The 27406-nt window shown below is 58.0% G+C and overlaps 1 protein-coding gene across 8 annotated transcripts; it reads left to right on the forward strand.

The window, feature by feature from the left end:
• Nucleotides 1-1561: 1561 nt before the first annotated feature.
• Nucleotides 1562-26902, forward strand: TPM2 (tropomyosin 2). Of its 8 annotated transcripts, none has more exons than XM_083403269.1 (9): nt 1562-2368; nt 2742-2867; nt 19225-19358; nt 20332-20449; nt 20564-20634; nt 23304-23379; nt 23518-23580; nt 24443-24512; nt 24797-25301. In XM_083403269.1, exons 1-9 carry the CDS (start codon nt 2255-2257, stop codon nt 24877-24879), a joined length of 855 nt encoding a protein of 284 aa, XP_083259395.1. In that variant the 5' UTR covers nt 1562-2254; the 3' UTR covers nt 24880-25301. The 8 variants fall into 8 exon arrangements, with proteins under 8 accessions (XP_083259395.1, XP_083259398.1, XP_083259396.1 ...); XM_083403272.1 differs by lacking the exons at nt 23304-23379; nt 24797-25301 and adding exons at nt 21332-21407; nt 26640-26902 and having other exon boundaries at nt 1585-2368; XM_083403270.1 differs by lacking the exon at nt 24797-25301 and adding an exon at nt 26640-26902 and having other exon boundaries at nt 2095-2368.
• Nucleotides 26903-27406: the final 504 nt, after the last annotated feature.

Raw genomic sequence — 27406 nt, forward strand, 5'->3', positions numbered from 1 at the left:
AGACCTCTGTGCACTGCCTTCCTGGCCCTTCTGCTCCTCTTGCCTCAGCACTGTGCCCCCCCCCCTTTCCGTGGGGCATTTGTCAGTCCTGGCACCTGTTTGCTCCCCTCCTCTTACAGGGAATGGGTTGGGTGGCAGGAGGCTGGCATTACACACAACCTCAGCACCTGGCGAGGAAGAGCTGAGCACCAAGGCCCAGCAGCCTTTGCAGCTCACAGGATGTGTTGGCACAGGCAGGGTTTTGAGTGTAGGGGGCAGCTGCTGCTGCTGCTGCTGCTTCCAGGGTCCAGTCTTGCATCATCCAGCTCCTGTCCTGGCCACCCGATTGGGCCACCTGCAAGAGGTCTCTCAGGATTGCTGCACCTTCCAGCCTCATGGTGCTTCTGGCTCTACTGCTTGGTGCCAGTCCTGTCCCATTGCGTGGCTTCTGGTGCTCAGTTAGGACTGTGCTGTTGTGACACAGAAGTAATGGCAAAGCATGATTCATCTGTAGAAAACTCACAAATACTGGAGAAGGCTAGCAGGAGCTACTAGCCACAATGGCAATGTTGTGCCACCATGGCCAGAGGCAGTAATGCTTCTGAATGCCAGTTCCTCAGGGTGGGGAGAGGGCCACTCTTGTGCTCAGGCCCTGCTTGTGGACTCCCACAGGCAACTGGCTGGCCGCTGTGAGAACAGGAGGCTGGACTGGATGGGCCTTTGACCTGGTCTAGCAGGTTCTTTCCCCCCAAATTCCCAACCCTCACGGTACCTGGCACTTGGGAAGATGTTTTCATCCTTAGATAATAGGAATAGGAGACCTGGGAGGAAGCAACACTGATGTTTGGGATGCACACACATCCTAATGAAAATGAGGGCTAATTTGAAGCAGCAGAACCTCAGAAGGAAGATGATTTGGAGAGGTGGTGGTGACACAGACGGAAATCTCTAGCTTAGAGAAAGATCCCGAGCGATGCACATCCCTGCCCAGTGCCTCGTGACCAGGTTGGGGGATGAGGAGCAAAGCAAGAGGCTTCGTGTCCGGGCGGGGGTGGGGCAACCGGAGCAGGAGGACTTGCCTCACCTGGTGCGAGGAGCGCCTTTGCATCTCGACTCCTGCACAGCGCAAGCCCAGGAAGGCCCGGCTGAAGCCCCGCCAAGAGGCCCACCTGCTCCTGTCTGCTAGGGGCCGGCCAGTGTCTGCTGCTGGAGGTCACCGCTGCTCAGAAGGGAAGACACGGAGTGGGGCAGGAATGGGGAGATTTCAAGAGGCAGCGGCCATTCCAGGCCCGCTGGGCGCTTGCAGAGCCTCCTGCCTTGGAGACTGCAAGGCTCCGGCCACAGGGAGGCTTGCGGCTGACTTGGGACTCCAGCGCAGCCCAAGCAAAAGCCCCACAGCTTCCGACCCTCGCCCGCCCTATAGCCCTCCAGCCTCTGCCTGACTCTGGGGAGCGCTGCGCAACGGGAACACCCTCTGTTCCCAGAGCAAGTCTGTGAGAGAGAAAGCCCAAAATAGTCCCTGAAAGGGAGGAAATATGTGGCGCCGCTTCCCAAATTGGGAGCGTCCTCCAGCTCCCCTTGTCCCGCGGCCTGCTGGGAGACTCCGGGGTGGGGGAAGCGGCTGGCCGGGCGGCAGCTGTCTTTGGCCTGGCGACCCCCGCCTCGCCTGCCACTCGGGGCCTGCCTTCGCCTGGGGGGCCTCCTGGCCATGGGGCGACCCTGCAGAAGGGTCGAAGGCCCTGCCCGGTGCCTCAGTGGCCCTGGCGGGGCGCGGGCGGGCTAGGCGGGCAGCCTCCGGGATGGGGCGGTTACTATAGCAACATATCTATAGCAACAGGCTAGAGGGATGGATAGCTGGACGGAGCGAGCTGAAAGGGGTAGCGGGGAGGCTCCTGCTCGAGGGAGGGGGAGAGGTGCCGGGGCGCGTGCCGTCAGGCTGGCTGGCTAGCGGCGATGGGCTGGGGGCGTCCCGTCTCCGCGCCTGCCTGCCTGCCTGCCTGGCCGGCTGCCCGCGTCCCCGCCTTCCGCTCCTCGCTCCCGCCCGTCGAGGCTCGTCGGCCGGTCCCGTCCCTGCCAGCTTGTCCCTAAAAGGTGCTGCTCGGCCTGTGGGGGAGGGCCCGGCCCCTCCCCGGCTTTTAGGCAGTGCGAGCCGCTCGGGGCGCGCAGCCAGTATCCACCGCTCGCGGCTCCGCTCGCTTTTCCTTCTCGCTCTCGCCCGCTCGAGCGCCTCCGACCGTCCTTCCCGTCGGGTCCCGACGCCTCTCCAGCCGCAGCCATGGAAGCCATCAAGAAGAAGATGCAGATGCTCAAGCTCGACAAGGAGAACGCCATCGACCGAGCGGAGCAAGCGGAGGCCGACAAGAAGCAGGCCGAGGACCGCTGCAAACAGGTGCCCGCCCGCCCAGCCCCACAGGCCTCTTGGCGCCCACTCCCCAGAAGGGCAGACCCCCAGGAGGAACCGCACCTCACTAGCCCCCTCCATCCCCGACAGTTGATCTGGGTGGACCCTTTGCCAGGCAAGACCCCCACCCACTAGCTGTGAATCCGCTTCCAGCTGCCCGGACTAAGTCAGGCAGATGCCCTCCCACCGCTGGGCTCCCATCTCTGGAGGCTCCCCACCCCAGATAATCCTGAGTGCAGGAATGCCCCCCCCCCCGCTCCTTCCTTACCCCGGGCACCCCCTTTACAGCCGGGTTGGAGCGAGCAGCAGCGCATCGGCCTCCCGCTGACGCTCCCCCCTCTCTCTCCCCGACCCCCCGCAGCTGGAGGAGGAGCAGCAGGGGCTGCAGAAGAAGCTGAAGGGGACGGAGGATGAAGTGGACAAGTACTCGGAGGCCGTCAAGGAGGCCCAGGAGAAGCTGGAGCTGGCCGAGAAGAAGGCCGGCGACGTAAGTCCGGCTCGCGGGGCGGCGGGGCGGCAAGGGAAGGCGCAGGCATGCCCTCGGAGGGCCAATCCTGCCCGGGCCAGGGTGGGTGGCGCCGAGGAGCAAGGGCATAGGGGACTGGGCCCCTCCAGGTATTCCGGGCTCGTTAAGCCCCGAGCAGCTGCCCGCCCGTGGGGCCTCCCCCCTCCCTCCCTCCCCGAGGATGAATTGAGCCGTCACTGGGCCATTAAGACGGGGCGGGCGGGCAGGGGAGGCTCCGGGCGCGGGCCTTGGCACCCGCGCCGCCCATCAAGTTGTCAAGGCATTCCTGGGCGCTCGTTAGCTGAGGGTCTCCCCGGGGCCAGGAAGGGGCTCTTGGCGCGGGAGGTGGTGACACGGCGTGCTCCTCCGGCCAGGCCGAGCTCCAGGGAGCGACAGCTGCGAGGGCTTTAAAGAGGAGCCCGCTCGGGGGACCCGCCACTGGCTCGGCCTCCTTCGAGGGCATTTGACACCCTATAAATAAATGCTCCTTGCCCGAGCCAGGCTCGAGGCCCGGGTGAAAGGCGATCAGGGGGTCTTAAGGAGCGCCTAAAAGGGACCCGCCGCCTGGAGCGCCGCCAGCCCGGACCCGCCGCCAACAGCGGGAGGGCGGGCGGGCGGGAGAGGAGGCGGCGCAACCTGCGCGGCTGGAGCGAAGCGGGGAGCGCGGGGCGGGGTCTCTAGTGCTCGGACCGGGCTTCTCCCGGCGGTCTACTGGCTGCTTGCTCGGCTTGGTCCGCGCACAGCTCGGGCACTGTGCCAGCACCTGCCCGGTGTTTCCGGAAAAGCCCCTTCATGGCCGGGACTGAGCGGTGCCCACACGCGCAGCCTGCCTGGCGGTTGTCTTTGCGCCCATCACGCCGGGCCAGTCCAGGAGCAGAGGCCGCCCTGGCTGCTCCTCGAGTGCCAGTGGGCACTGCCAGCAGATATGACCCCTCCAGGCAGAGCCCGTCTGCAGACTCCTCCTGGCGGAGGGCTCGAGCCAGACAGATGCCAGGCGAGGCCGTGCTAATCGGGGTGCTAATAGGCTCCCGCCTGCTCCTTCCTCCAGAGGCTTAACCCAGAGGCGGGAGGCTGGCGACGCAGCCTGGTCCAGAGCCTTGCTACTCTTAGCCCCGGGAGGCCTTGGGGGGTCTACCTGTTACCCGCCCCCCAGGCCACAGTGCACAGGGGCCCATGGCTGGATGATGCCCCTTAGTTCCCGCAGGTTGGCACGAGGGCCGCTCTCCTAGCTTGCTGCAGGGCGCAGATGAGCCTCGAAGCCAGTCCCTTGGGCGCAGGACCGGGAGGCTGCGGGCGACTCCTCCAAGGCGCACCCCGCCTCCACCAGGGATCCTCCTTGGCCGCGATTCCTGCATTGCAGGGGGTGGACTAGATGGCCCTTTGGGTGCCTTCCAACTTCTCAATCCTTTGAATCTACGATTCCCCATGGCTGCTGGGCTGCCCAGCCTCTGCGCTCGGTCTTGCGCAGCTGGCTCAGCATCCCGCCCGTCCCAGCCTCCGCCGCCTTTGCTCATATTTGGCCATTCCCCGAGCCCAGAGGAGGAGACTGGCTAGAGGGCAGGGCGAGGGGGGCTGCCTGGCGCAGAGCAACTGCCGGGATGTAGGAGCGCAGCCGCCCTGGCTCTGCCCCACTCGGAGGCAGGTCCCCCTTTTCCTCTCGCGGCCCGTCCAGAACAAGGCAGATGCAGGTTTTCTCCCCAGTGCAGCTGGGCTCTGGCAGGCAGGCCGGGGCTGCCCCATGTTTCGTATGTTCTGCCAATGGAGGACATTTTTCGCAACCCTATGTGGGAAATAAATGCCTCCCCGCTTCCCGGAAGCGTGTGTAGCTTCTTATGAGTCCTTATGTAAAGGTGACTTTCTCTTGAGAAGTTGTCCCCCCCCCCCAATTTCCTGCGCTTGTACTTGGAAGGGAACACCGGACTGCTTTGCAATGGCTCCAGGTCCGTTTGGGGGCACCAAGACCAAGGCAGAAATTCTGGCTTGGAAACAGGCTAGCTGGCCTGGCACCATTCCTCAGCCTCGCCTTTCAGGTCCCCCCCGTTTCCAGGAGTCCAGCACACACATGCTGACTGATGCCACTTCAAAGGGCTGGTCATGGGGGGGGGGGACGGAGCCCAGGTGGTCATCTGGCCTCCCCCAGGCCAGCCGCTGGGGGAGCCACCACTGGATGCAGGGGGAGGCAGGTCAGGCCCTGGGGAAGGAGAAAGCAGCGGGGGGGGGGGGCACCACAGGTGGCTGCTCAGGGGCCTGAGTGGGCTGGAGGAGACAAGGCAAGTGCCTGAGAGGTGGAGGTCCTTGAATGGAAGCATGTAGGTGCGTATGTGTAGCATCAGAGCAGGAAATGATGGGAATGGGGACAAACCAGGGGGTGTTCTTTCCTCCTGAACGGAAAGAGAGGAACTGAAGCCTGAGAATGTACCAGGCACAGCACAGTGCAGACGTGATCAGAGGAGGCAAAAGGGGAGGTGCCCCCAAATTCACTGGTCCAGGGGCCTCAACTTGCCCCATTCAGAAGGGACTATGATCATAAATGTCACAGGCCAGTTGCATCTTTCCCTGGCCCTGTGAGACAGATACTTTTGGCCTCCCAGCCTCCCCAGGAGGAAACTTGGCAAGCGTGGTTGCGTGGGGAGGGACATCCTAGACCTAGAGGGACAGGAAGAAACCCTGACCTCTGAGTTCCGGCCTCAGAGCGGGTGGTGGTGCCTAGCCAAAGAAGAGCCACGCAGTGTCCCTGGGAGAGGATGTGGACCTGAGGGTGTTTCTAAGTGTCAGCAAAGGCTGGGCTTCAGCTTTGCTCTCCTGAGAGCAGGATTGGCTCAGCCCACCCTTGGACCCCAGACTCTTCCCAGCATGCATTTCTGCCTTAGGGGACTGGTGTTTCTCTTTGTGCACCAGGAGGCTGCCATGTCACACAATGGCTATAGCACAGGCACAGCCTGAAGGGAGTTGATTCTGGCACCCTCACAGCTGAAGGGGCTCCCTAGAGGCTGGCCTGGGGGGGGGGGGGCAAGTGCTGCTGCAGCTCTGCCAAGCACCAGCCCTGGACTAGGGAGTCTTTCAGGTGCAAGCCTCCTTGGTCCTCCGGAACAGAAAGTAAGCCAGTGGCCACAGATGGCTACTGGCACCCTAGAGCCCTGCAATGAAGGAATCTCAACATAATTAATTCAATTCAATTAAAACATTAGACATTCAAGAACTATCAGACTCTGGGAACTGTACAAGGAAATAGTAAAAGAAGGTAAACCTGAAAACCCAACACTATTCAAGCAGCTTTGATGATATAAAACAGAGACAGACAGGACACAGCTGAGTGGTGGAGCATCTGCCTTGCATGCAGAGGTCCCATGTTCAACTCCAATGGCAGCAACTCCAGGCAGGGCTGGGAGACATTCTGTTTCTGAAATCTGGAACAGCCGCTGCCTGCCTGTGCAGACACTACTGACCTAGTTGGCCCCAGTGGTCTGACTCAGCAGAAGGCAGAGAGAAGGAATTGTGCTCCAGTGCAGCAAGCAGCAACCTAGTATTTCAAGAGACCAGGAAGTAGAAACACATGGGAAATGTATGAGCACATCCAGCTTGCCATAGAGTGTTGTGACACCCCCTCCGCAGCACGCACGCACTCACACGCTGGGACTTGCTTTGGAGGGGCCCTATCATGCTGAAAGGTGGCAGGTGCTTAGCTACCAGCCACAATGGCTGTGCTCTCCCTTCACTGCCAGCTGTTTCACCCAAGAAGGGGCTGGAAGGGGTCTCGGTGGCCATCTAGTCCAGCCGCCTGCTCAGTGGAGGAAACCCAGAGCTAGAGCCCCTACCTCAAAAAGAAAACAGATGGATGTCTGGGTCCTGCTTGAAGACGACTATGTGGGACGGAGAGGCTCACCCTCCAGGGAGCAGGAAGTGCTCCCACCACCCTCAAACTGCTCCTACCACCAATAAAGAGGCCTTCCTGTAATGTAAGCCAGGTGGATCTCATCCTGCCACCTCGGGCAGCAGCAGAAAAGAACTCCCTGCCTTTTTCTGTCTAATGACAGTCCTTCAGCAAAGACGATGAGGAAGAGGAAGAAGGCTCTCAGGTCTCCTCTTCTCCAGGGAAAGCAGGCTCAGCTCCTCCGACCTGGCCTTGCAGGACTAGTTTTCCACACTCCTTGAGCATCTTTCTCACCTTCCTCTGAAACCATTCCAGTTTATCTATGGCAAAGCGGAGGAGCCCAGAACTGGGCAAAGGACTTCAGATCTGTTCTGAAAAGGACAACTGAAATGATCGTGGTGATGGAGGAAAGTGGCAGCGTTTGGGCCTTTTTAGTTTACAAAAAAGGCAAGGAAGAGGTGACATGATAGAAGTCATGGAGAAAGTGGCAAGAGAAAAACTTTTCTCCCTCTCAACACTAGACCACCTGGACATCCAATGATGCTTAATGTTGGCAGATTCAGGATAGATCAAAGAAAGGACTTTTTCACACAGTGCACAGTTAACCTATGGAACTCACTCCCACAAGAGGTCAGAGGTGGATTTAGGGAAGTGCAACCAGTTGGGCGTGGAGCCTCGGGATGGAAAGAGGCAAGGACACCAAATTTCGGTGTTGCACAGGATGCTGCTGAAATTTGAGACCCCAAAGTCGGCCACTGCAAGTAGTAGTGATGGTCACCAACTTGGATGGTTTTAGATGGGGATTGGACAAATTCATGGAGGGTAAGGCTATAAAGGGCTCCAGGCCAAGATGGCTCTGCTCTGCTTCTACAGTGCGAGGCAGCAATGTTTCTGAATGTGAATCGCTGGAAACCAGAAGAGGGGAAAGTGCTATTGGGTTTCCCATTAGGGCATCTGGTTGGCTGCTGTGAGAAGAGGATGCTGCACTAGACAGGCACTGGCCTGATCCAGGAGGCCCTTCTCAGGTTCTTAAGCAGAATTTTATTCCCCCTTGCTGTGCAGTGCTGTCATCTAAACACTCTGTGATTAATGGGATAAAGGCAGCTTAAAAAGGAGCAGAGAAATCCCAGTGGCCCTGACTGGGGACACTCTTCTTCCATCAGCCCTCTGCCCATTTGTGATTCACAGGACTGGTCCATGGGCTTCTGAGCATACACAGGGTGCCAGGTATGCCCAGGAGGCAACCACCTTACTGAAGCCAAGGCGGCCTGGCCAGCGCCTGGATTGGTGAGTCCCTGGAGCAGCCACGTGGGGGCTGCTGCTTATTGAGTGCCATGTTGCAAGAAAGTAAGACCAGAACCGAATATTCTGCAGCTCCAAGGACAAAATGCCCCAAAGCACATGCAGAGTGTCCCTCCAAGAATCTCTTTTAACACAGATCCCTACTGATGGCTCAGCTTTACAGGAGAGCAGCCTTGGAGCAGCGGATGTGGCCTTCATTCTTGTGCCTTTGCAGCAACCAGCAGCTGACCAAGTCTGATGAGGAGACTCCGTTCAGTTTGTCCGAAGGTCACCAAGTGGCGGTGGATCGAGTTGTCCTTCGGCGGAGTCACAGCAGCAGGGAGATCCTAAAGTCCCCGCTTGGCTGGGTGCTCTTCTCAGTCCTCCAGCCAAGTAGCCACCGGATCAGCCCTGTGGGGCAAAGCGAGCCCAGAAGGGGGCGCAGCGGAGTCTTCCCCCAGGCCCTTCCCGGGGAAGCGAAACTTGGCACGTTGCCCCGGAGGAAGCGTCGGGGAGTCCGGGGCCCCCGCTTGCCAGGAGGCTGCAATGGCCGGGCCTGCGCGGGGCCGCTTTTGCGCCTGAGTCCGGCCCGCCTAGCGCGCGCCGCCTCGCTTTCGACGGCGCCGCGACCCCCGACGGACAGCGCCAGCCCCCTCCCTCCCTGCCTGCCTGCCTCCGCGGCGGGCTCTTTAAGAGCGAGGCCGGGCCCGCGCGTTGGAGGAGGCGCGCGATGGGCAGAGCCGGCAGCAGCAGGAGGAGGAGGAGGCGGGGCGCGGAAGGCCGCCTCGCCCCGCATCCTGAGCGCTTCTTCCTGCTGGGCGGGTAGGCGAGCAGACGGAGCGACCGAGCGCCAGCCAGAGCCCGGGCCAGGAGCCCCGCCAGCCCGCCGCGCGCCCGCCCGCCGCCGCCGCCGCCGATCCAGCCCCCCGACGGGCTCCAGCCTCCGCCCGCCCCTCCGCCCGGGAAGATGGCCGGGAGCAGCTCCATCGAGGCGGTCAAGAAGAAGATCCAGACGCTGCAGCAAGTGGCCGACGAGGCCGAGGAGCGCGCCGAGCACCTCCAGCGGGAAGTGGACGCCGAGCGCCAGGCCCGCGAGCGGGTGAGAGAGCGGCGGCGGCGGCCGGGAGGGTCTGCTTGGCCCCCCGGAAGGGCTCGGCCGGAGCGCCGACGGCCTCGCCAGCCCCGGGGCGACCTTTTCTCCGAAGGCTTGTGGGGGGCTGGCGGGGCACCCGGCGCTGGGCTCTCCCCGGGGCGACCTCGGAAGGGCGGGGTTCCCGAGCATGTGCAGAGGGCCGGTTCCACCCAGGCGGGGCTTCCCGTCGGGGGACTCGCCAGGCATCCGCCTGCATCCTGCCTGCCTCGTTCTCTCGCGCTCCGCCCAGCGCAGAGCCGCCCGGCCCACCTGGATCCGGGGAGGCGCCGCTTCCTCCGCGCTCCTTTCCCGGCCGAAGGCGGCAGGGGCGTGGCCTCGTCGCCCGCGGGCCACATGGGTTCCCTCGGGAGAGGGGTCCTTCTGGAGGGTGCTGGGGGTCCCAGAGGACGGGGTCTCCGCCAAGAGCTCTGCTCTCTAGCGAAGCAGCATGTTGGAGGCGCGCGAAGCTCTTCTCGTTCCCCTTCCAGCCCCTCCTGGCAGGGGACGCCCTTGTGCCCGTTTCCCAGATGGGGGAGCGGAGGGTGCGAGGCTGGCACGCTGCCCAGGGACCTCTTTGCAGCGCCTCCTCCTCCTGGGGTTCCTGCCCCTGAATCCTCACTCTGGTCCTCGCGCCCCTTCCCAGGAGCATCTCTCTAGTAGTGCAAAGAGGGCAAGGTGGGATCCTGGTGCCATTTCAGCTGTGCGTGAGAAGGAGGTTCCTGCTGCGCCAGGTGCGGACCTACCTGAGAGAAGAGGGTGCGCTGCGCATTGCAGGGAGAGGTCTGGCTGTGCAAGAGCTGGGGGTGGGGAGCTGCTAGGCAGCCAGGATGGGTTGGGGGGCACGATTTGGGTCAGCTTGACACCCCCTTTGGCCAGGGCCTGCTACTGCCTGTGACATCATTCTGTGGGGGGCTCCGACGGTTGGGGTGTGGGACATGCCTGGCCTGGCGGGGAGGGGGGGGGGGCTTGAAAGTGGTCTTGCCTCCAAGAGGAAGACAATAATGAGGGTGCAGCACTGAGGCGGTGTGTGTCTGTCCCTGTATTCCTGACCCCTCCTCTTTGCAGGCTCTTGGAACTGAAGCAGCCCGGTAAATAATTGACAGGAGGCTGGCAGGAGTCCTGCGGGTGGCTTCTTCCTGGCCAGCCCCAGCTGGTGCCCCCCTCCAGTCCCTGGGCTGTTCCCTGAGCCCAGGTGGAATCAGATTATCTACTGCACCGTATACCTGGGGGAGGGGCACAAATATGAGGAGGGGACCGTCTGGTTTTTGCAGAGCTGTGAGAGCGTTTCTGCAGTGCAGGGAATGAGCAGGCGCCTCCTTCCCTGCGGCTGGGACTCCCAAGCCAGAGAGGTCCTTCTGGAGGGCTTCCTTCCCTCCAGTTTCTGGCCCTCTGGGGGGGGTGAGAGGTCCTTCCTTGTGCACCCCTCCCCAAGGATCTTGAGTAATCCCACCAGTGGGCTGTTCCCAAGGCAAAGCTGGTTGCGTGGTGGAAAGAGAAGTGGGCTGGTAGTTGGGGTGGGGGACTTAGCCCCAGGGCCAGGCTCCCCCCCCCCCGTCTCCATTGGGCAAGGCGTGGAGTGGGAAGGCTGCCTGGCTTGGTTGGGCTGCAAAGGCCCAACAGCCTTCACCCCACAAACAGCTTTGGGTCCCCATAGGAAGCTCACCTGGCTCGCCTGGTTGGGGGTGTCTGCACTGAGCAACAGCAGCTGGCCAGAGTTTCAGGCTGGAATCCTGGTCAGCTATCAGAGACGGGGCCCTTAGCTCTACCAACAGCCAAACAATTTGTTCTAATTTAAATTCTGTTTAGTTTATGAAATTTATATACGACTTGATTGTAACAAAACATCTAACTGGTTTGTAAGACATATTGTTGTTGTTTAGTCATTTGCCGTGTCCGCCTCTTTGTGACCCCCTGGACCACTGGAGCACGCCAGGCCCTCCTGTCTCCCACTGCCTCCTGCAGTTTGGTCAGACTCATGTTGGTAGCTTTGAGAACACTGTCCAACCATAAGACATATTAAGACCATCAATAAAAACCAGCAATTAAACATTGAAAAATGGTTAGAATCAGCAGTGAACGAATAGGACTAGGCTAGCAAAAATATTTTAAGAAGGCATCAAAAATAACACGGGGAAGGTGCGTGCCGGATGTCAATAGGCAGGGAGTTCCAGAGTGCTGGGGCACTTTATGGGGCACCTGCAAAAGGGCCAGTTCTGCAGGTCGAAGCAGCCAACAAGTTGTTCAGGAAAGTGCAGGTCTTGCCTTAGGGCTGTTCTGGTACTCAGAAGCCTCCTGCTGCTTCTTGTGTGCAGCCTCCTGTCTTAAGAGCCCTGTGGTTAGTGCCAGGGCCGGCCCTCCCTTGAGGCAAGGTGAGATGACCATCTCAGGCAGCAGATCGTTCTCCCCCTCCCCTTGTTTCTAATGTAGATCTTCATGCCACCTCCTTCCCTACACCACAATGTTTTGAGCTGGTCCTGGTTAGTGCAGAAGGTCCTGGCTTGAATTCCCAGCAGCATCGCCAGGTAGGGCTGAAAATGTTCCCTGCCTGAAACCCTGGAGAGCTGCTGCCAGTCAGTGTAGACAATACAGAGGCAGATGGACCAGTGGCCATAGAAGGCAGCTTCCTATGCTCCTTTCAATCTGGCCGTTCCTGGCTCCATTCGTTGCCTAATTCCTTTGTGGCCGGTGGTGTGTCTTGTGGCAGTGAGTTCTACAGCTAACTGTGCACTGCTGTGTGGACTCTGGGTGGCAGGTGGAGGGGCAAGCCTGTCTCTGCTGGAACCTTTAGTCTGGCCCATAAAGACAGTCATTGCAGATTCAGGATGGCTGACCCTGCTAGCTCAGACTAGAGCCTCCCTATCCAGAGGCAGTATACCTTCCCCTACCAGTACAAGAATGCAATCACAGAACTGGAGAGTTGAAAGGGACCACAAGGGTCGTCTAGTCCAACCACCTGATGCAGAGCTGCATTAGCCAGGCATTTTTATATTGCCATGGGGGGGGGGCGTGGAGACTTCCTTTTCCGATCTCAGGAGTCCTCCTCCAAGTGAGCATCCCAGAAGCTGGGCTTCCCCCTCCTCCTTGGTCCTGTGCCCCCCAAGCCCTTCCGGCCTCCTCTGCTGCGGCCGCCTCTTTGCCTCTTCCTTCCCTGGGCCCAGCTCCCCAAGGGTCTTGGGGGAAGGCTGCTTCCTGGTCCTCCGCCTTCTGTGGCTGCACAGCCCTGGGCCTGAACCAGCAGCAGAAAGCACCTCCCTTGGCTGGAATGTGGGGGGAGGGAGGGGCTGAGGGAGTGGGGGGGAGGTGGGGGAGGAGCCCTGCCTCTGCTGGCTCCTCCCTTCCCTTCAGCCAGAGCATGGATGGGGAGTGAGGGGGAATCCCACCCCCATGCTTTGCAGCTGCAATAAACAGGAAATCCACCCCCCACCCCTGAGCAGCTCCCGTCCATCTCCTTTTTGGGAGCGAATCTGCTCTGGAGGCATTCCTGCCGCTTTAGTCACTCCAGCGCAGGCAGGCAAAGCACCCATCCTGCTCCTGCTCCTCCCCCTCCCTGCTGGGCTGCCTCCCTTTCCCACCCCACCTGCTGCTCCTGCTGCTGCTGCTGCCCTGGACCCCCAGCTGGGCTGCTGCGGCCCAACAGCCATCCTGTCTGGGTGGGGCAGCTTCCCAGGAGCTGCCTGTGCCGCTCTTTGCCCTGTGCTGGGCTGCACAGAGGTGGCACCAGCCCCTGGGCCAAAGGCTTTCACCACACAAAAGTTGGGCTGTGACATCACCTTGCAGGTGGCATGGCACTCCTCTTGTGTAGGCTGGGGACCTGGGCGGGGTGTGTGTCTCCGGAGCGTCACCTAGGAAGAGCCCGCTGAATCAGGCCAAGGCCCCATGCAGCACCCTCTTCTCACACAGGCCAAATAGCTGCCCATTATGGGAAGCTCTCCAGCAGGATTTGGGGGCAATAACCCTCTCCCCTCCAGTGGGGTCCAGCAACGGGGACCGTGCCGGCAGAGCAGAGCCATCCTGGCTAGGAGACACTGAGAGCGGCTTCCTCCTCCTCCTCCATGGATTGGTCTAATTCTCTCTTCAAACCATCCAAGTTGGGGTGGGGAGTTCCACAGTTTGCAGTAGGAGGTCGTTCTTTTCTCTTTTCTGTGCTGCTGAGAGGGAGAGCGCCCCCCCCCTGCCCTGCCCACCCCCAGTCGTGCTTCAAAGTGCCTAATGCATGATGAAGTTATAAGCCTACAAGTCTCGGCCTGCAGATGTTCAGTCTTAAGTGCAGGAGATGGAAGGGGGGGGGGGGAGTTGGGGAAGGGAGGGGGGCGATGTTGCACAAGTTGGGCCAGCGCTAGGGAGAGGAAGCAGAAGGGAAAGCGCCTGGGCAGCGGGGAGCCTGGGGGAGCTGCTGCAGGCCAGAGCTGGGAGGGAACCTTCCTGGGAAGTGACAGGAGACCTTCTGCAGGCAGAGCCCCTGTCTTGCCCCTTGAACAGCCCAAGCAGGAAGGGACTAAAGAGCACAAACAGGATCACCAGGGAGAATCATGGAATCAGCGAGATAGAAGGGACCCCAAGGGTCATCTAGTCCAACCCCTGCCATGCAGGAATCTCAGCTAAAGAATCCATGGCAGATGGCCGTCTAACTTCCCGAGGGAGACCGTTCTACAGTCTTACTGTCAGAATGTTATTCCTGGTGTTTAGTTGGAATCTCCTTTCTTGTAACTTGAAGCCATTGGTTTGAGTCCTACCTCTTGGAGCAGAAGAAAACAAACCTGCTCCATCTTTCATGTGCCAGCTCTTCAGATATTGGAAGATGGCTCTCTGTCTCCTCTCAGTCTCCTCTTTCCAGGCTAAACACAAGCAATTCCTTCCTCACAAGGTTTCCAGACCCCTGATCATCCTAGTCACCCTCCTCTGCACATGTTCCAGCTTGTCAATATCCTTCTTACATTATGATGCCCAGAACTGGACACAGTATTCCAGGTGTGGTCTAACCAAGGCAGAATGGAATGGGACTTCTCCCACCCTTGATTGGGATGCTATACTTCTGTTGATGCAGCCTGGAACAGTATTAGTCATTTTGCTGCTGCATCACACTGTTGAGTCATGTTAAGCTTGTGGTCCTAAGACCCCTAGATCTTTTTCACATGTCCTACTAGTAAGCTAGATTCTCCTCTGGTTCTTCCCGCTTAAGTGCAGAACCTTACATTTGTCCCTGTTGAAATTCACTTTGTTAGCTTGTGCCAAATTCTCCAAGCTGTTGTGCTCATTTTGAATCTTGCTTCTGTCTTCTGTGGCATTGGCCATCCCTCCCAGTTTGGTGCCATCTGCAAATTGGATGAGCACCCCCTCAATCCCTTCATCCAAGTCATTTATACATGTTGAAGGACAACGGGCCCAGGACAGAACCCTGTGACACCCCCCTTGTCACTTTTTTCCAGGATGACGAAGATCCATTAAGGGGTCCTCTTTGGGCTCCAGCCAGCTACAAATCCACCTAACGGTTACTTCCTTCAACCCACATTTTACCAGCTTCCTTCCAAGAATATCATGGGGGACTTTGTTGAAAGCCTTACTGAAGTCAAGATACACTAAGTCTACAGCCTTCCCCTGATCCACCAAGCTTGTAACTCCATTAAAAAAAAAAGGAAAGAAATGGGATTAATCAGGCGTTACTTACTTTTGAGAAACCCATGCTGGGTCTTAGAAAAGGATGCTGTAATTACTAAGTGCTCACAGACCGACTGTTGAATTATCTGTTCTCGGAATTTTCCTGGTCTTGATGTCAAATTCACCAGTCAGTAGTTACCTGGTTCTTATCTTTCACCATTTTTGAAGATGGGGACAACATTTGCCCAGATCAAGTCTGCAGGGACCTCTCCTGTTCTCTAAGAATTCTCAATGATCATAGACATAGTCTCTGAGATTACGCCCGCAAGCTCCTTTAGTACCCTTGGATTCAGCTCATCAGGCCCTGGAGATTTGAATTCATTTAAAGCAGCTAGGTGTTCCCTTACTACCTCATTTCCTATCTTGGGCTGCAGCTCCCTCCTTACATCATTTATTCTGTTACCGCCAGATTGGGCATCAGTTTCTTTTTGGGTGAAGACAGAAGCAAAATAGATGTTGAGTAGCTCCGCCTTCCTCACTCCTTACATTTATTCTGTTACCGCCAGATTGGGCATCAGTTTCTTTTTGGGTGAAGACAGAGGCAAAATAGGTGTTGAGTAGCTCCGCCTTTTCTCTGTCACCCAATAGCGTTTCTCCATCTTCTCCACACAGAGGACATACCACTTGCTTGTTCTTCCTCTTGCTTCAAACATAGCTGAATAAATCTTTTTATTATTTTTAACCTCTCTTGCAAGCCTGAGCTCATTCTGAGCTTTAGCCTGCCTGACCTTCACCCTGCAACTGTTGGCTACTCATATATACTCTTCCTTTGTGATTTCCTCTTTCTTCCATTTCTTATACATGTCCTTAAATCTCAGCTCATCTGTGAGCTCCTTATGCAGCCCCACCGGTTTCCTTAAATGTCTCCCAGTTTTCTTTCTTGCTGGAATTGTCTGCATTTTTGTCTTCAGTGTTTCACTTTTAAGAAACTCCCATCCATCTTGGACTCTTTGGGATCTCACCCAGTAGCTCTTCAAGCTTTTTGAAATTGGCCTTCTTAAAGTCCAGAGTGCACGTCTGACTACAGGCAGCTTTCCCTTGCCTGTGTATCACGAAACCCAGGTGGACATGATCACTTCCTCCCAAGTTTCCAAGTACTTCCACTTCATTGTTCAGTTCCTCCCTAGTGGTGAGGAACAGGTCCAAGATAGATGATCCCCGTTTTGCTTCTTCCACCTTCTGAGAAATGAAATTATAATTGAGGCAATGGAGGAATTTGTTGGACCTTACATTTTTGGCAGAGTCTGAGTTCCAACAGATATGGGGAAGTTGAAGTCCCCCATGTTTATATCTCTCATTTTTGAATGTTTGGTAATCTGCTCTAGAATGGCATCGCCCAAGTCTTCAGTCTGGCTTGGTGGTCTATAGCAGACCCCCACAGTAAGGTCCCTGTTGTGTTTCTCTCCTACATTTTTTATCCATATACTCTCAATCTGCTTTCCATGCTCCAGGTCATGGTTTTCTTCAGAAGTGTACACATTCTTTACATATAATGGTCTTCCTCCTCCCTTCCTGTTTAGTCTATTCCTTTTGAACAGGTTATACCCTTCAATTCCTACATTCTAGTCATGAGTCTTATCCTACCCGGTTTCAGTAATTCCTACCAGGTCATATTGGCTGTCCTGTACAAAAGCTCCAATTTGTCTTGCTTGTTTCCCATACTCTGTGCATTTGTGTAGAAACAACTGAAACCACCAGTCGTTCCTCCAGCTGCTTCCTTCTTGTGATTTCTTGCCCTTTAGCAGGTTTCTGGAGTACCACCTCAGTTTTCTGTGCATCACTGAAGCTATTATCCCCAGTACTATGTGTTCTTCTGTTGTCTGTCATGTTGTCTCCCTCCTGCTCAAGATCTAGTTTAAAGCTCTCCTGATCAGGTTCACGAGACTCATAGCAAAGGCATTCTTGCCAACCACTGTGAGGTGCAGCCCATCTCTCGCCAGAAGTCATTCCTCAAGGAAGTGACGATCATGATCCAATAAGCCAAACCCTTCCTGACGACACCACCTGTGTAGCCAGTGGTTTACCACCAGTATTTTCCTCTCTTCCTAAGCCGTGGCCTTCAACAGGAAGGAGTGATGAAAAGACCACCTGCGCTCCAAGGTTCTTCAGCTTCCTGCCCAGAGTCTCATAGTCCCTTGCTATATGTTGCAGGCTGTGTGTGGGAGTATCATTTGTACCCACATGAATCAGAAGGAAGGGGTAGTGGTCAGTGGGCTTTATAAGACTTGGCAACTTCTCTGTCACATCTTTTCATCTGGAAGACGGCACACCTCCTGGGCCACCCTGTTTCCACTGCATAATTCTGCCTCTGTCCCCCTCGGTAGGGAGTCCTCTATTGCCACCACTCACCTCTCTCTCTTCTTGGGAGGGCCAGCAATTGTTCTATGCACTCTGCCTTCCAAAGCCTCCTTGGAGTGTGCTAAGGTCTCCCACCGCTGCTCTTGAGTCTCACCCTCTTGTCTATTGGAGCTTATCTGGATATTATTGGGATAGATTACAAAGGCAGGAACCTTGTGGTTTGAGTACTTCCTACTCCTTCCTCTCAACTTGCCTTCTCCGGACAGCAGTTCCCTTTGTCTGCGATCGTTTCCTTGGAAGGTAGCAAGTGGGTTATCAGCATATTCATCCACAATCAGCAGCCTTGGATCTGGAGGGGTTAGGGCTGGATCCAGACACATCAAAGAAGCGTTTCAGTTAAATGTGTTGCAAACTCATCCAGGGAAATCCGGTTGGGAAAGACCTGACTCCACAGCGCCATCTGGTGTCACATTGCTATATCACATATAAAACACATTTCTTTACCAATCTAGCTGAGTCCCAGGTCAAGAACGGAAAACGTTTCCTCCAAACCCATCTCCTCCAATTCTTCCTCCTTTGGAGGGTAGCGGGAATCATTCTTTGTTCTGTACCTTTCACAGTCATCTTGGTGTATTCTGAGGTCAGCAGTTGCTGTCCCAGCTCTTCTGGCCCAGAATTGGTGCCTGGGGTGAAAACATGGAAGCGATTTTGCACCCCAATGACCCAGCAGGGCTCCTGACAGTCCCACTTCTGTGTGCCACTTTCCTCCAGGGGTTCATCTCTTGCAATGGGCGATCTGCCTCCTCTTTAGGGCATCCCACCTGTCTTGTTGTTCTATCACATCCGCTCAGCTCTGTCGAGAAACCGGCATGTGTTCCTGTCACTCGAAGTGTGCCTAGGCAGGCCTCAAGTTGCTGGACCTTCTCATCTAGCAAGGCAACCAGTTTGCACTTTTGCAGGTTCTCTGATAGGAAGACTGACATGGCGCAGGCATTGCAGGTCATGGCAGCGGCTCCCTCACCTTCCATGCCCCTTTATCCTATGCACACCATGAGACAGGACTTGGGGCCTCCCCAACGCAGGGTCCTGGCCAGGGACTCTGTGCACAAACTCCCAGAAGTGGCAACCAGCGAAACTGTGACTGCTGCTGGCTGCTATCTCCTCCCCAACTCACTTCCTCCTTCAGCCTGGCTTCCTCTCAGCAGTAGCGCCTCCCACTCAGGATCATGTGCTCAGCAGAGCACTCTGCCGCACCCTCAAGCCGGCAAGCGGCCTTCATGCCAAAGACACAAGATCACTCTCTTCCGCCACCTCCTGCAATCCTTGCAAACGCCCCGCTTGCAAGCTCCCAGAAGCTGCAATCAACTAAGTTTAAGAAAGTGGAAGCTTTTCCTGATTCCTGGAAGTGAGGCCAAGAGGAGACCAGTGGGAGTTTCAAAAGGGAAACTGCACCCCATGCCTGGGGGGGGGGCACACATGTGCAAGAGCAGGGAGAGGAGAAGTGGGCAAGGTCATGGGGGCTGAGTTGAGGGGCGTTAGGCTTGGTGAGCCGGGGGGAAAGATGCTGGGGCTCCCCAAAGGGCCAGCAATGGGGAAGAGGGTGAGGCTCTGGCATGCCCAAGACTGGGATGGGAAAGGGGTCTAAGGCTTTGTGTGTGATCTGTGGAGTCAGGTGGGGGGCTGGTGGCAGCTCAAGGCCCCTTTTGGCTTCTGAGTTGGCTTGGCCTTGACTGGGGTCAAGCAGGGAGAGGGAAGGGGCTGGAGCTCAGGGACAGAGTGTCACCCTCAGGGACAGACCCCTGCCTGGTACTGACCTCTGCCTGGCACCCTTCGAGTCAAGGCTGTCCACCAGTGACTGGCTGGATCCACCAAGTGGGCACAGCGTCCGATGTGCCTGGAATGGCCTTGGCTTTCCTGGGGTCGTGCTTTGTCATCTGTGGGGTGGGAAGGGCTGTGAGGTGGGAGTGGGCAGCCCTGTGGGGCTGTGGTTGGGTGGCATGGCGAGGGCAGCGCTTGCCTGGAAGGGGGGCGGCTGGGCTGTGGAGCAGGGCTGTGCCTGTGCTTGACCTCTGCACCCTCTTCTTTCCTTCCTTCCTTCCCAGGCTGAGTCCGATGTGGCCTCTCTCAACCGCCGCATCCAGCTGGTGGAGGAGGAGTTGGACCGAGCCCAAGAGCGCCTGGCCACCGCCCTGCAAAAGCTGGAGGAGACGGAGAAGATGGCTGACGAGAGCGAGAGGTGGGTGAGGGGCCTGCTTGAGCTCTCCACAGCTGCCTTGGGGCCACTTTGGGTGGGCTTGAAAGGCCCCAGGGCAAAGAAGGTCCTCTGATGAAGATCTGAATATGGGAATGTGAAATGAGACAGACAGCAGCCGAAGTGTCGAGTCGGGAGGCACCTCAGAGGTCATCCAGACCTACCTCCTTCTGATGCAGGAAGTGCTGTTCTCGACTCATTCCTTATCTGGATATGATGAGGAGAGGTTTCAAAGGCAGGAAGGCCTCAAGTGCTTCGTGCTCCTCCTCTCAACTCTCCTGCTGCCATTCTGGATCTGCCCCGAGTCCAGTCAGGAGGAGATCCACTGGGAGACCCTCCCCCATTGGCAGGGGGGTCTCTGTGCCAGAGTCCACAGGAGAGAGGTTCTGTCAGCTCTGGCCAGAGGGAGAGGGGCTGCAGTCCTTTTGGCCTCTTGGCCCTGGCTTTGGGTTTTCCAAGGCAGGGAGGGCAGCCGGAGAGAAGCCCAATCCCGGCTCCATTTCCAAGGGAGATGCCTTGTGCCATGATGAAGATCCTTGAGGTGCCTTTGTGTGGCCTGGCCCTCCCTGCGAGGTTGGCCACTGCTCTGGGCAGGGAGGGCTGCCCCCTCAGAGCCTTCAGTGGGGTCACTCAGAGGCCCATTCCCATGCAGGCTGCCCCTTTGCTTACCTCTGTGTGTGGGGGGGGGGGTGTTGGGCAGGGAGGGTGAGGCGAGAGCCTGTCTTGGATGAGCTTCTGGGGTAGTTTCTGCCTTGGGTGTGCAAGCGAAGCCAGCAGGGCCAAGAGGAGCCAGGATGTGGCCTTCCTGGGGCTGCTCTAGATGACCCTTGGGGTCTCTTCCGACTCTAGGGCTTCTCCTTGGGTAGGGCAGGCTCTCTGGGACTCTGGAGGGGGGCTGGTGTGGGTGGGGCAGTCCTGGGCCCTGCGGCTGACAGGGCTTGTGGCTTCTCCCCACCAGAGGCATGAAGGTCATTGAGAACAGAGCCATGAAGGACGAGGAGAAGATGGAGCTCCAGGAGATGCAGCTGAAGGAGGCCAAGCACATTGCAGAGGATGCCGACCGCAAATACGAGGAGGTGAGGGGGCCCCAGGGAGGGGAGGGGCCCTGGGGAGGGGAGGGGCCCTGGGGAGGGAAGCACTGCCCCCCTCCCCCGGACTGCCCTCCTGACGTCCTTCTGCTTGGCTCCTAGGTGGCCCGTAAGCTGGTGATCCTGGAGGGGGATCTGGAGCGCTCAGAGGAGAGGGCCGAGGTGGCCGAGAGGTGAGTGTGGCCACAGGCAGAGGGGGAGGGGCTCCCTCGCTGGCCTCCCTTGAGGGAGGGGGCACCAGGGCTGGACATCAGAGTGCCGGAGGCTGTGCTGCATTGGGACTGGAGCTCCCAGCATGGTCCTTCTCTCCCCCCACCCCCATGGGGGCGGGAGTGGGGGAGGAAGGGAACCTCCCTTGGCTTTTTTGCAGGCCCAGTGCTGGAGAGGGGGGCCCTGGCCTTTGGGGGGGGCTTCATCCCCTGCATCCCCGTCCTTGAGCCACGTGGCCTGAGGCAGAGCACCTGCGCAGAGGGGCTTCCAAGGCCCAAAGAGGACTAGAAAGGGCCGCCGTCCCTCCCCTCCCTTGGCTCTTGTGAGGAGGGGTCTGCTGATGCTGCACAGCCCCCCCGTGTGTGCTTGGTGTTCCTTTGTATTTCATCCCCCCCTCTCTTTGTTGTGGAGCTGACCCCCTTGGCTCCTTCCCATCATTTTTTACTCCCTCCCTCTCATGGTGACGTAAGGAAAACAGTGCAGGCAGGATTGAACCCCAGGCAGAGTCAGCTCCCTTTTGCCTTCCAAGGTTAACATACGTTTGACTGCACGGAGTGGGTCCTCCTTGTCCTGCTCTCTGGGGGCAGCCAGGCCCAGGGCGTTGCAGGGGGGCTGCATCCTCCCCGCTGCTAAACCTTGCTTGCCCCCTTGCCCCCCCAGCCGCATGAGGCAGCTCGAAGAGGAGCTCCGTACCATGGATCAGGCCCTCAAATCCCTGATGGCTGCAGAGGAAGAGGTACTGAGCAGGGGACCCCCTCCTCCGTCTCTCTCTCTCTCTCGTTCTCTGAGCTGTGCGCACTTCCTGCTCCTGCTTCCTCTGGTCATTGTCCTTCTGAGCCCTTCTTCCTCTCCTCTCCCATCCAGTCTCTCCGCTCTGTGCTCAGATGCCGCCCCCGGGCAGGACCCTCCAGGGGAGGCCTGAGAGGCGGCTGCGTCCGGCCATCTTGCAGAGGCTCACCCTGGGCAAGGGGGGCACAGCTGTCTGGCTAGGAATGGAGGGCAGCTGGCGCCTTCCAGAGGCACGCTGGGGAAGGGGTCTGCCTTGGGGCCCACGGCCTCTCGAGTGCAGCAAAAGCCACCAAGCAAGAGATTTCATTTATATGTGTTATATTTGTGTGTGTGGTTTTTTTTTTTGTCGGATTATCTTGCTCAAGGCAACCTAAAGTGACTTAGAACCAAGCAAACAAAGCCCCACATAGATACACACATCCTATGCCCTTTTAAAATGTGGCTCTTTTTGGGTGGGGGGTGTTATTGGGTTGATGTTTTTATTTTGATTATATATACAGTGGACACTGTGGGTTGCGAATGTGATCTGTGCGCGATGCACGTTCGCCACCCACAGCACTCGCCACCTGCAGCGGTGCGTCTCCACATGCGCGGGTTGTGATTTGGTGCTTCTTCGTATGCACGACCCCCGAAACCCGGAAGTAACCCATTTTGGTACTTCCGGGTTTCGGCGCTCCGTAACCTGAAAAAACGCAACCTGAAGCGTCTGTAACCGAAGGCATGACTGTATTGTCGTTTTTATGTTGATCTTTTCTGTGAACCACCCTGAGACCTCTGGGTATAGGGTGGCTTATAAATTCAATAAATAATAACAATAAACAATTAAAACCAGGATGGAGGGAATAAATACAGTGGTACCTCTAGATATGAATGGGATCCGTTCTGGAGCCCCGTTCGCATCTAGAAGCAAACATAACTAGCGATGGCATGTCTGCGCACGGGCGCGTTGCTCTTAGCCACTTCTGCGCATGTGCGTGACGTCATTTTGAGCGTCTGCGCATGCGCAAGTGGCGAAACCCGGAAGTAACGCGTTCTGTTACTTCCGGGTTGCCGCGGAGTGCAACTCGAAGGCGCTCAACCCGAAGCGCATTGAAACCGAGGTATGACTGTACAGAAAAACAAGTCCCCAACTTCTGAAAGGACACAGATAGTTAGAAGCCAAAGGCCTGGTTATACAGGAAAATGTCCACCCGGCATCTAAAGATATAGAACGATGGCACCAGGCAAGCCTCCCTGGGAGGAGCACCCCACAAGTGGGGAATGGGCAGTGATGGGGCAGGAATCAGGCTGCCAGCCTGGCCCTGGCGACAGTGGAATGGGGACGTGGTTTGCAGGCAGCCCAGAAGGAGACGGGGATCTCCCAGCCACCTTCCCCAAAGGGGCGTCTTAACCAGGGCGAAGAGCTTGAGTCGCAAGGGGTCCGAGGGAGGTTCCTGGCCTTGCGGAGACAGAGCTGGCCCTCAGCCTGACACACATCTCCCCGTCAATGCTGTAATGCGGGTTGTGGCCTGCGCCTGCCCCCAAGGCAGCTCAGCCCAGGGAAGTGTGCTGTGCCAAGACGGAGGCCTCAGGATGCCTGCAGGACACATGGGCCTTGCTTTGCTGCTGGAGTCCCACGGCTTGTGTCTCTCCCCACACGGAGAAGGGGGATTCTCAGGGCCTCTTGTGGCACCAGAGGAACCTCCTCCTGCTGCCTTCTCTCTTCTGCTGCTGCTGCTGCTGCTTCTTCCTCTTCAGATTCTTCTCTGCTGTCTCAACTGGTTCTCCCTCTCTCCTTCTCTCCCTCTCTCCCTTTTCTTCCTCCTGTCCTGCGCCTGCCTCTGTCTTTCTGGACATGACACAGTAAATGTGGGGATCTTGAGGAAGAGCTGAAAATTGTCACCAACAACCTCAAGTCCCTGGAGGCCCAGGCAGACAAGGTAGGAGGGGCGGGGCGGGGTACGGAGCTTCCTGGTGGGATGAGGGTGGGTGGGCTTCCTTCAGGGAGGGACCCGCTTGGAGTGGGACAGGGGCTGCCCTCCCCTCCCCCCCCTCACACTTGCTCTCCCCATCTCCAGTATTCCACCAAGGAGGACAAATACGAGGAAGAGATCAAGCTGCTGACGGACAAACTCAAGGAGGTGAGCAGCGCCTGGGACGGGTCTCCCCTCTCCATCCAAAGCTGATTGGGCTGGGGAAAAGATCCTGAGTCAGAAACCCTGAATCTTCACCGTTCAGCGTCATGGGATGCCCATAAGCTCTTGAGTTAGGAGAGAGAGGAGGAAACTCCTCTCTTTCCACTTTCTCCATGCAAGCAAGATGGACCCAGGCTCTGCTGCGTCTGGAGAGGCATTTAGAAGCAAAACAAGCGCAGAGTCCGGGGGTGGGGGTGGTCAGGGCCAGACCCTCCCTGGCGGGCAGGGGGAGTGAGGAACCCTTTCAGCCTGCAGCAGCCTGAGCAGAAATCTCTCCTGCACCCCACCCAGCTGCCCAGGCAGCTCCACAATTCTGTGCGCACATCTTTGGAAGCCAGAGCTGCCACTTAACTGAGGGGACCATGAAGTTTCTTTATTTGTGCAAGGCTTTGTACAAAGAACCCCCAAAGGAGGGAACTGCTTATTAATATACTGTAAAAAAATTAAAGAAGACAGAATAAAATGACCATAAAGGAACAATAGATCAGTCATCAGTAAAGGGGATGTAAGACAACAAGATTGGGGTGAGAATAAAATATGTTCCCCAAACTGAAGGACTGAGGAATATTCTCACCATCTCCTCATGATGTGGGGGGGGGGGGGCAGAAGAGGGAGCCTTTGTGTTTGCACTGGAGGGTGTTGCAAGGCTTGGAGAATGGGGAGCAGCTGCGGAACTGCTCCTGCCTTCTAGGGGGTGGAGGTTGCAGCTCTGGACCCAACAGCAACCTGGGAGGATGCCCCCCCTTGAGTCTCCCACCCAATGGGCTCTTCATCTCTTTCCTCCCTCTCTCTCTCCCCCCCCCCCCAGGCTGAGACCCGAGCAGAGTTTGCTGAGAGGTCTGTTGCGAAGTTGGAGAAAACCATTGATGACTTGGAAGGTAAGAAGGTCTCCCCCCGCCTGCCCCCTCCGTTGGGCTGGGAAGTGGTGGGGCTGGGACCCAGAGCAGGGGATGGGCTCTGAGAGGGCTGGGTCCTTGTGAAGGGGCTGAGGGTGTCCTCCTCCTCTTTTCCTCCTCCACCTCCTCGTCTCTCTCCCAGCCACCCGCCTTCCTCTTCCTCTCTCTTCCCTCCCTCTCACGTTCACTCTTTTCTTTCCACCCCCTGCACTGCTCTGCTCTGCCTCACTGCCTCCACCTTCTCCACCTTCCATGCACACCTGCAGACGAGGTCTATGCCCAGAAGATGAAGTTCAAAGCCATCAGTGAGGAGCTGGACAATGCCCTGAACGACATCACCTCCCTCTGAGCTCCGCCTCTGTCTGCTCCCGCCCTCCCCCTTGCTTGCCCAGGATACACCCCCAAGCGCTCCCCTGTGTGTGTGCTGGGGGGCGGGTTAGGAGGGGAGGCCAAGTTACCTCAGGTGGGGATAGGGGGAGCTCTGTGCCAGCGCCAGAAGTGCCTTTCCTGGCAGAGGCGTTTGGGGTCTCTGCCAGCCATGCAGCTTGGGCTAGGGCTGGGGGGTAAGGGGATCTGGGCCCCTTCCCTGGTGGGTGGGAGCGAGACCCCACTGTGGAAAGCAGCCTTGCACCCCCCTGGCAGGTCCCTCTGAGGCCCTGCTGTGCCCTCTTGGCTCTGCCTGTCTGTCCGTCCCACTGTCTGTCCTCCATGCTGCATTTCATGACTCTGTTCTCCTCTCCAGTCTCGGGTTCAATAAACAGTTTCAGCAAACGCCTCTTTTTCTCTCATTCTCTCGCCTCCATTTCTGTCTCCTGCTCTGTGGGGCTCTGGACTCATCTGTTGCCCAACATGCCTGGTTAGTTCATCTGCTGTCTCAGCCTCTCCCTCCCTCCTTGAACCCGGCATCTGAGTAGGCAAGGGCTTCCCCCCTCCCTGTGAGCCCCATGGAGGGTCCTGCCTCTTTGCCCTTGGCCAGCCTTCTGGGGCACTGAGGGGTGTGACCCCTTGGGAGCCCCAAGGGAGCCTCTTGCCCCCTGCCTATCTGCTGCCCTCCAACCTGCAGCTGGCCTCCTCCCCTGGCTCCAGATTGGGGAAGATGGCAGGTGGCAGGAGATAACTGGGGTGTCCTTGGTTGGGTTGCCTGGCAGCTGTCCCAGGGAAACGTTTCCGGCTCCTGGAGGGGGGCTTGGGGGTCTCAACCAGATGCTCCCCCCAAGAGGCTATGGGGATGTGGCGTGGAGGCCTCCCTGGAGCAGCAGCCCTGATGTCCAGGGCTTCCCTTTTCCTCTGGTGCCGATGGGCCTCCTGCCCTTCCTCTTCTCTCTCTCTCATTCTGTCTCTCTTTCTCCTTTCTTGCTGCTGGACATGGATCTTTCCCCTCCAGAGCGCTCCCGGCAGGAGGAGGAGAAAAACAGCCTCCTGGCTACTGAGCTGCGTCTGGTCCTCCACGGCCTCCACAACTGAGCCCCCCCGCTGCCCCCGCCCTTGCCTGCTTCATGGGGGGGGGCTGCCCCTCCCTTCTCCCCCCCCCGTGAGAAGCCCTTTTTGTGGAGCAAGAGGATTGGGGAAGGGGGTCTCCTCTCTTGCACGCCTTCCTGGAGGATGGGCCTCCCAGAAGAGAGGCGTGGTTCCCAGTCTGAGCTGGAGAAGAGCTCAGCAGACGCTGGGCAGGGTGGGAGCCCCTTTTGACAAGGGGTGGGGTGAATGGGACAGGATCCTGGCAAGCAGCGTCTCTCCTCTCTGCTTCTCCATCTCTCCTGAACTGCTCCTCTTGCTGCTGCTGCTGCCTTGCTCCTCTTCACGGATCGACACCCTCTTCCAAGGTGTTTGGGGACCGGAGCTGACTGTTCTCCTTAGGAGCAGGTGGTGGTGAAGAGGGCAGGCCTCTGGGCAACCAGGACGGGGAGCCACCTCAGCTGCCCTCCAGGGATTGGGGCGGAGGGGGCGGATCTTGCTGTTGGATGGAGCCGCTGAACTGACTGGGCCCTCGCTCTGTGTGTGTGTGTCTCTCTCTTTATCTCCTGCCTCTTTCTCTCCTGGGCTGGGGGGTGGGCTTCCTTCTGGCGGTGGTGGGGTGTGCCTGGGTGCCTGCCTGCCTTGTGTTTGCAGAGAGCTTGGCCAGCGCCAAGGAGGAGAACGTCGGCATCCACCAGGTCCTGGACCAGACACTGCTGGAACTGAACAACCTCTGAGGAGGGTCTGGAGGAGCAGCAGCAGCGGCCCCCTCCCCCCGCCCCACACTCTTGCCCGGCCAGCACCTCCTGCTGAAGGGAAGCCCCCTTGCCCCCCAGGCCTGTGCTGGCCCCTGTGGGGCTCTGCCTCTGCACTGCCCCTCACCTGCCTGTCCAGTTATTAAAGCAAGTTGAACAGAGGAGGGCTGTGTCTCCCGAGGTCTCTTTTGGGTGGGGCAGCGGGGAGGGAGGGGCAGGGGCTGGGAGAGGACTGGCCCACTGCAGGGGGTGGGGGTCTCTGGACATTGGCCTCATTGTTGTCCTCTGGGGGGAGGCTAAGGTACTTGTGGATACTCCCTTGAGGGGTGGGGGAGTGCTAGGGAAGAGCTGTGGCCCCTCTTATTTTTGGGGTGGTCTGGGCTGACACCTGAGGTGAACCACAACCCCCCTGGGATTCAGGGGTGAGTGCAGCACCTGCCATTTGCTCCCTAGGGGAGGAGAGCAGCAGCGCCTTCGATTTGTGGGGCCCCTGGAGGCAATGCTTTTCTTTGATCTGCTGCCCTGTGGCTCTGCCGCCCAAGGCGGTTGCCTCACCTTGCCTCATGGGTGGGCCAGCCCTGGTGGCGTTTGGAGGAGCCAGTCCTTGGAAGAATGTAGCCATGTAGCTCAGTGTTGTCTGCACTGGCTGGCAGCTGCTCTCTAGGT

The sequence above is a fragment of the Podarcis tiliguerta genome (genome assembly GCF_965153285.1).
Source record: "Podarcis tiliguerta genome assembly, chromosome: 11".
In the NCBI taxonomy this organism is placed as follows: domain Eukaryota; kingdom Metazoa; phylum Chordata; class Lepidosauria; order Squamata; family Lacertidae; genus Podarcis; species Podarcis tiliguerta.

What these genes read in the sequence shown, in the direction of transcription:
- TPM2 (XM_083403269.1), top strand. Translation starts at nt 2,255, where the DNA reads ATGGAAGCCATCAAGAAGAAGATGCAGATGCTCAAGCTCGACAAGGAG. An exon ending in CCGAGAAGAAGGCCGGCGAC is followed by an intron (nt 2,868 to 19,224) that starts GTAAGTCCGGCT and finishes CTTCCTTCCCAG; the next exon opens with GCTGAGTCCGATGTGGCCTC. An exon ending in AACCATTGATGACTTGGAAG is followed by an intron (nt 24,513 to 24,796) that starts GTAAGAAGGTCT and finishes GCACACCTGCAG; the next exon opens with ACGAGGTCTATGCCCAGAAG.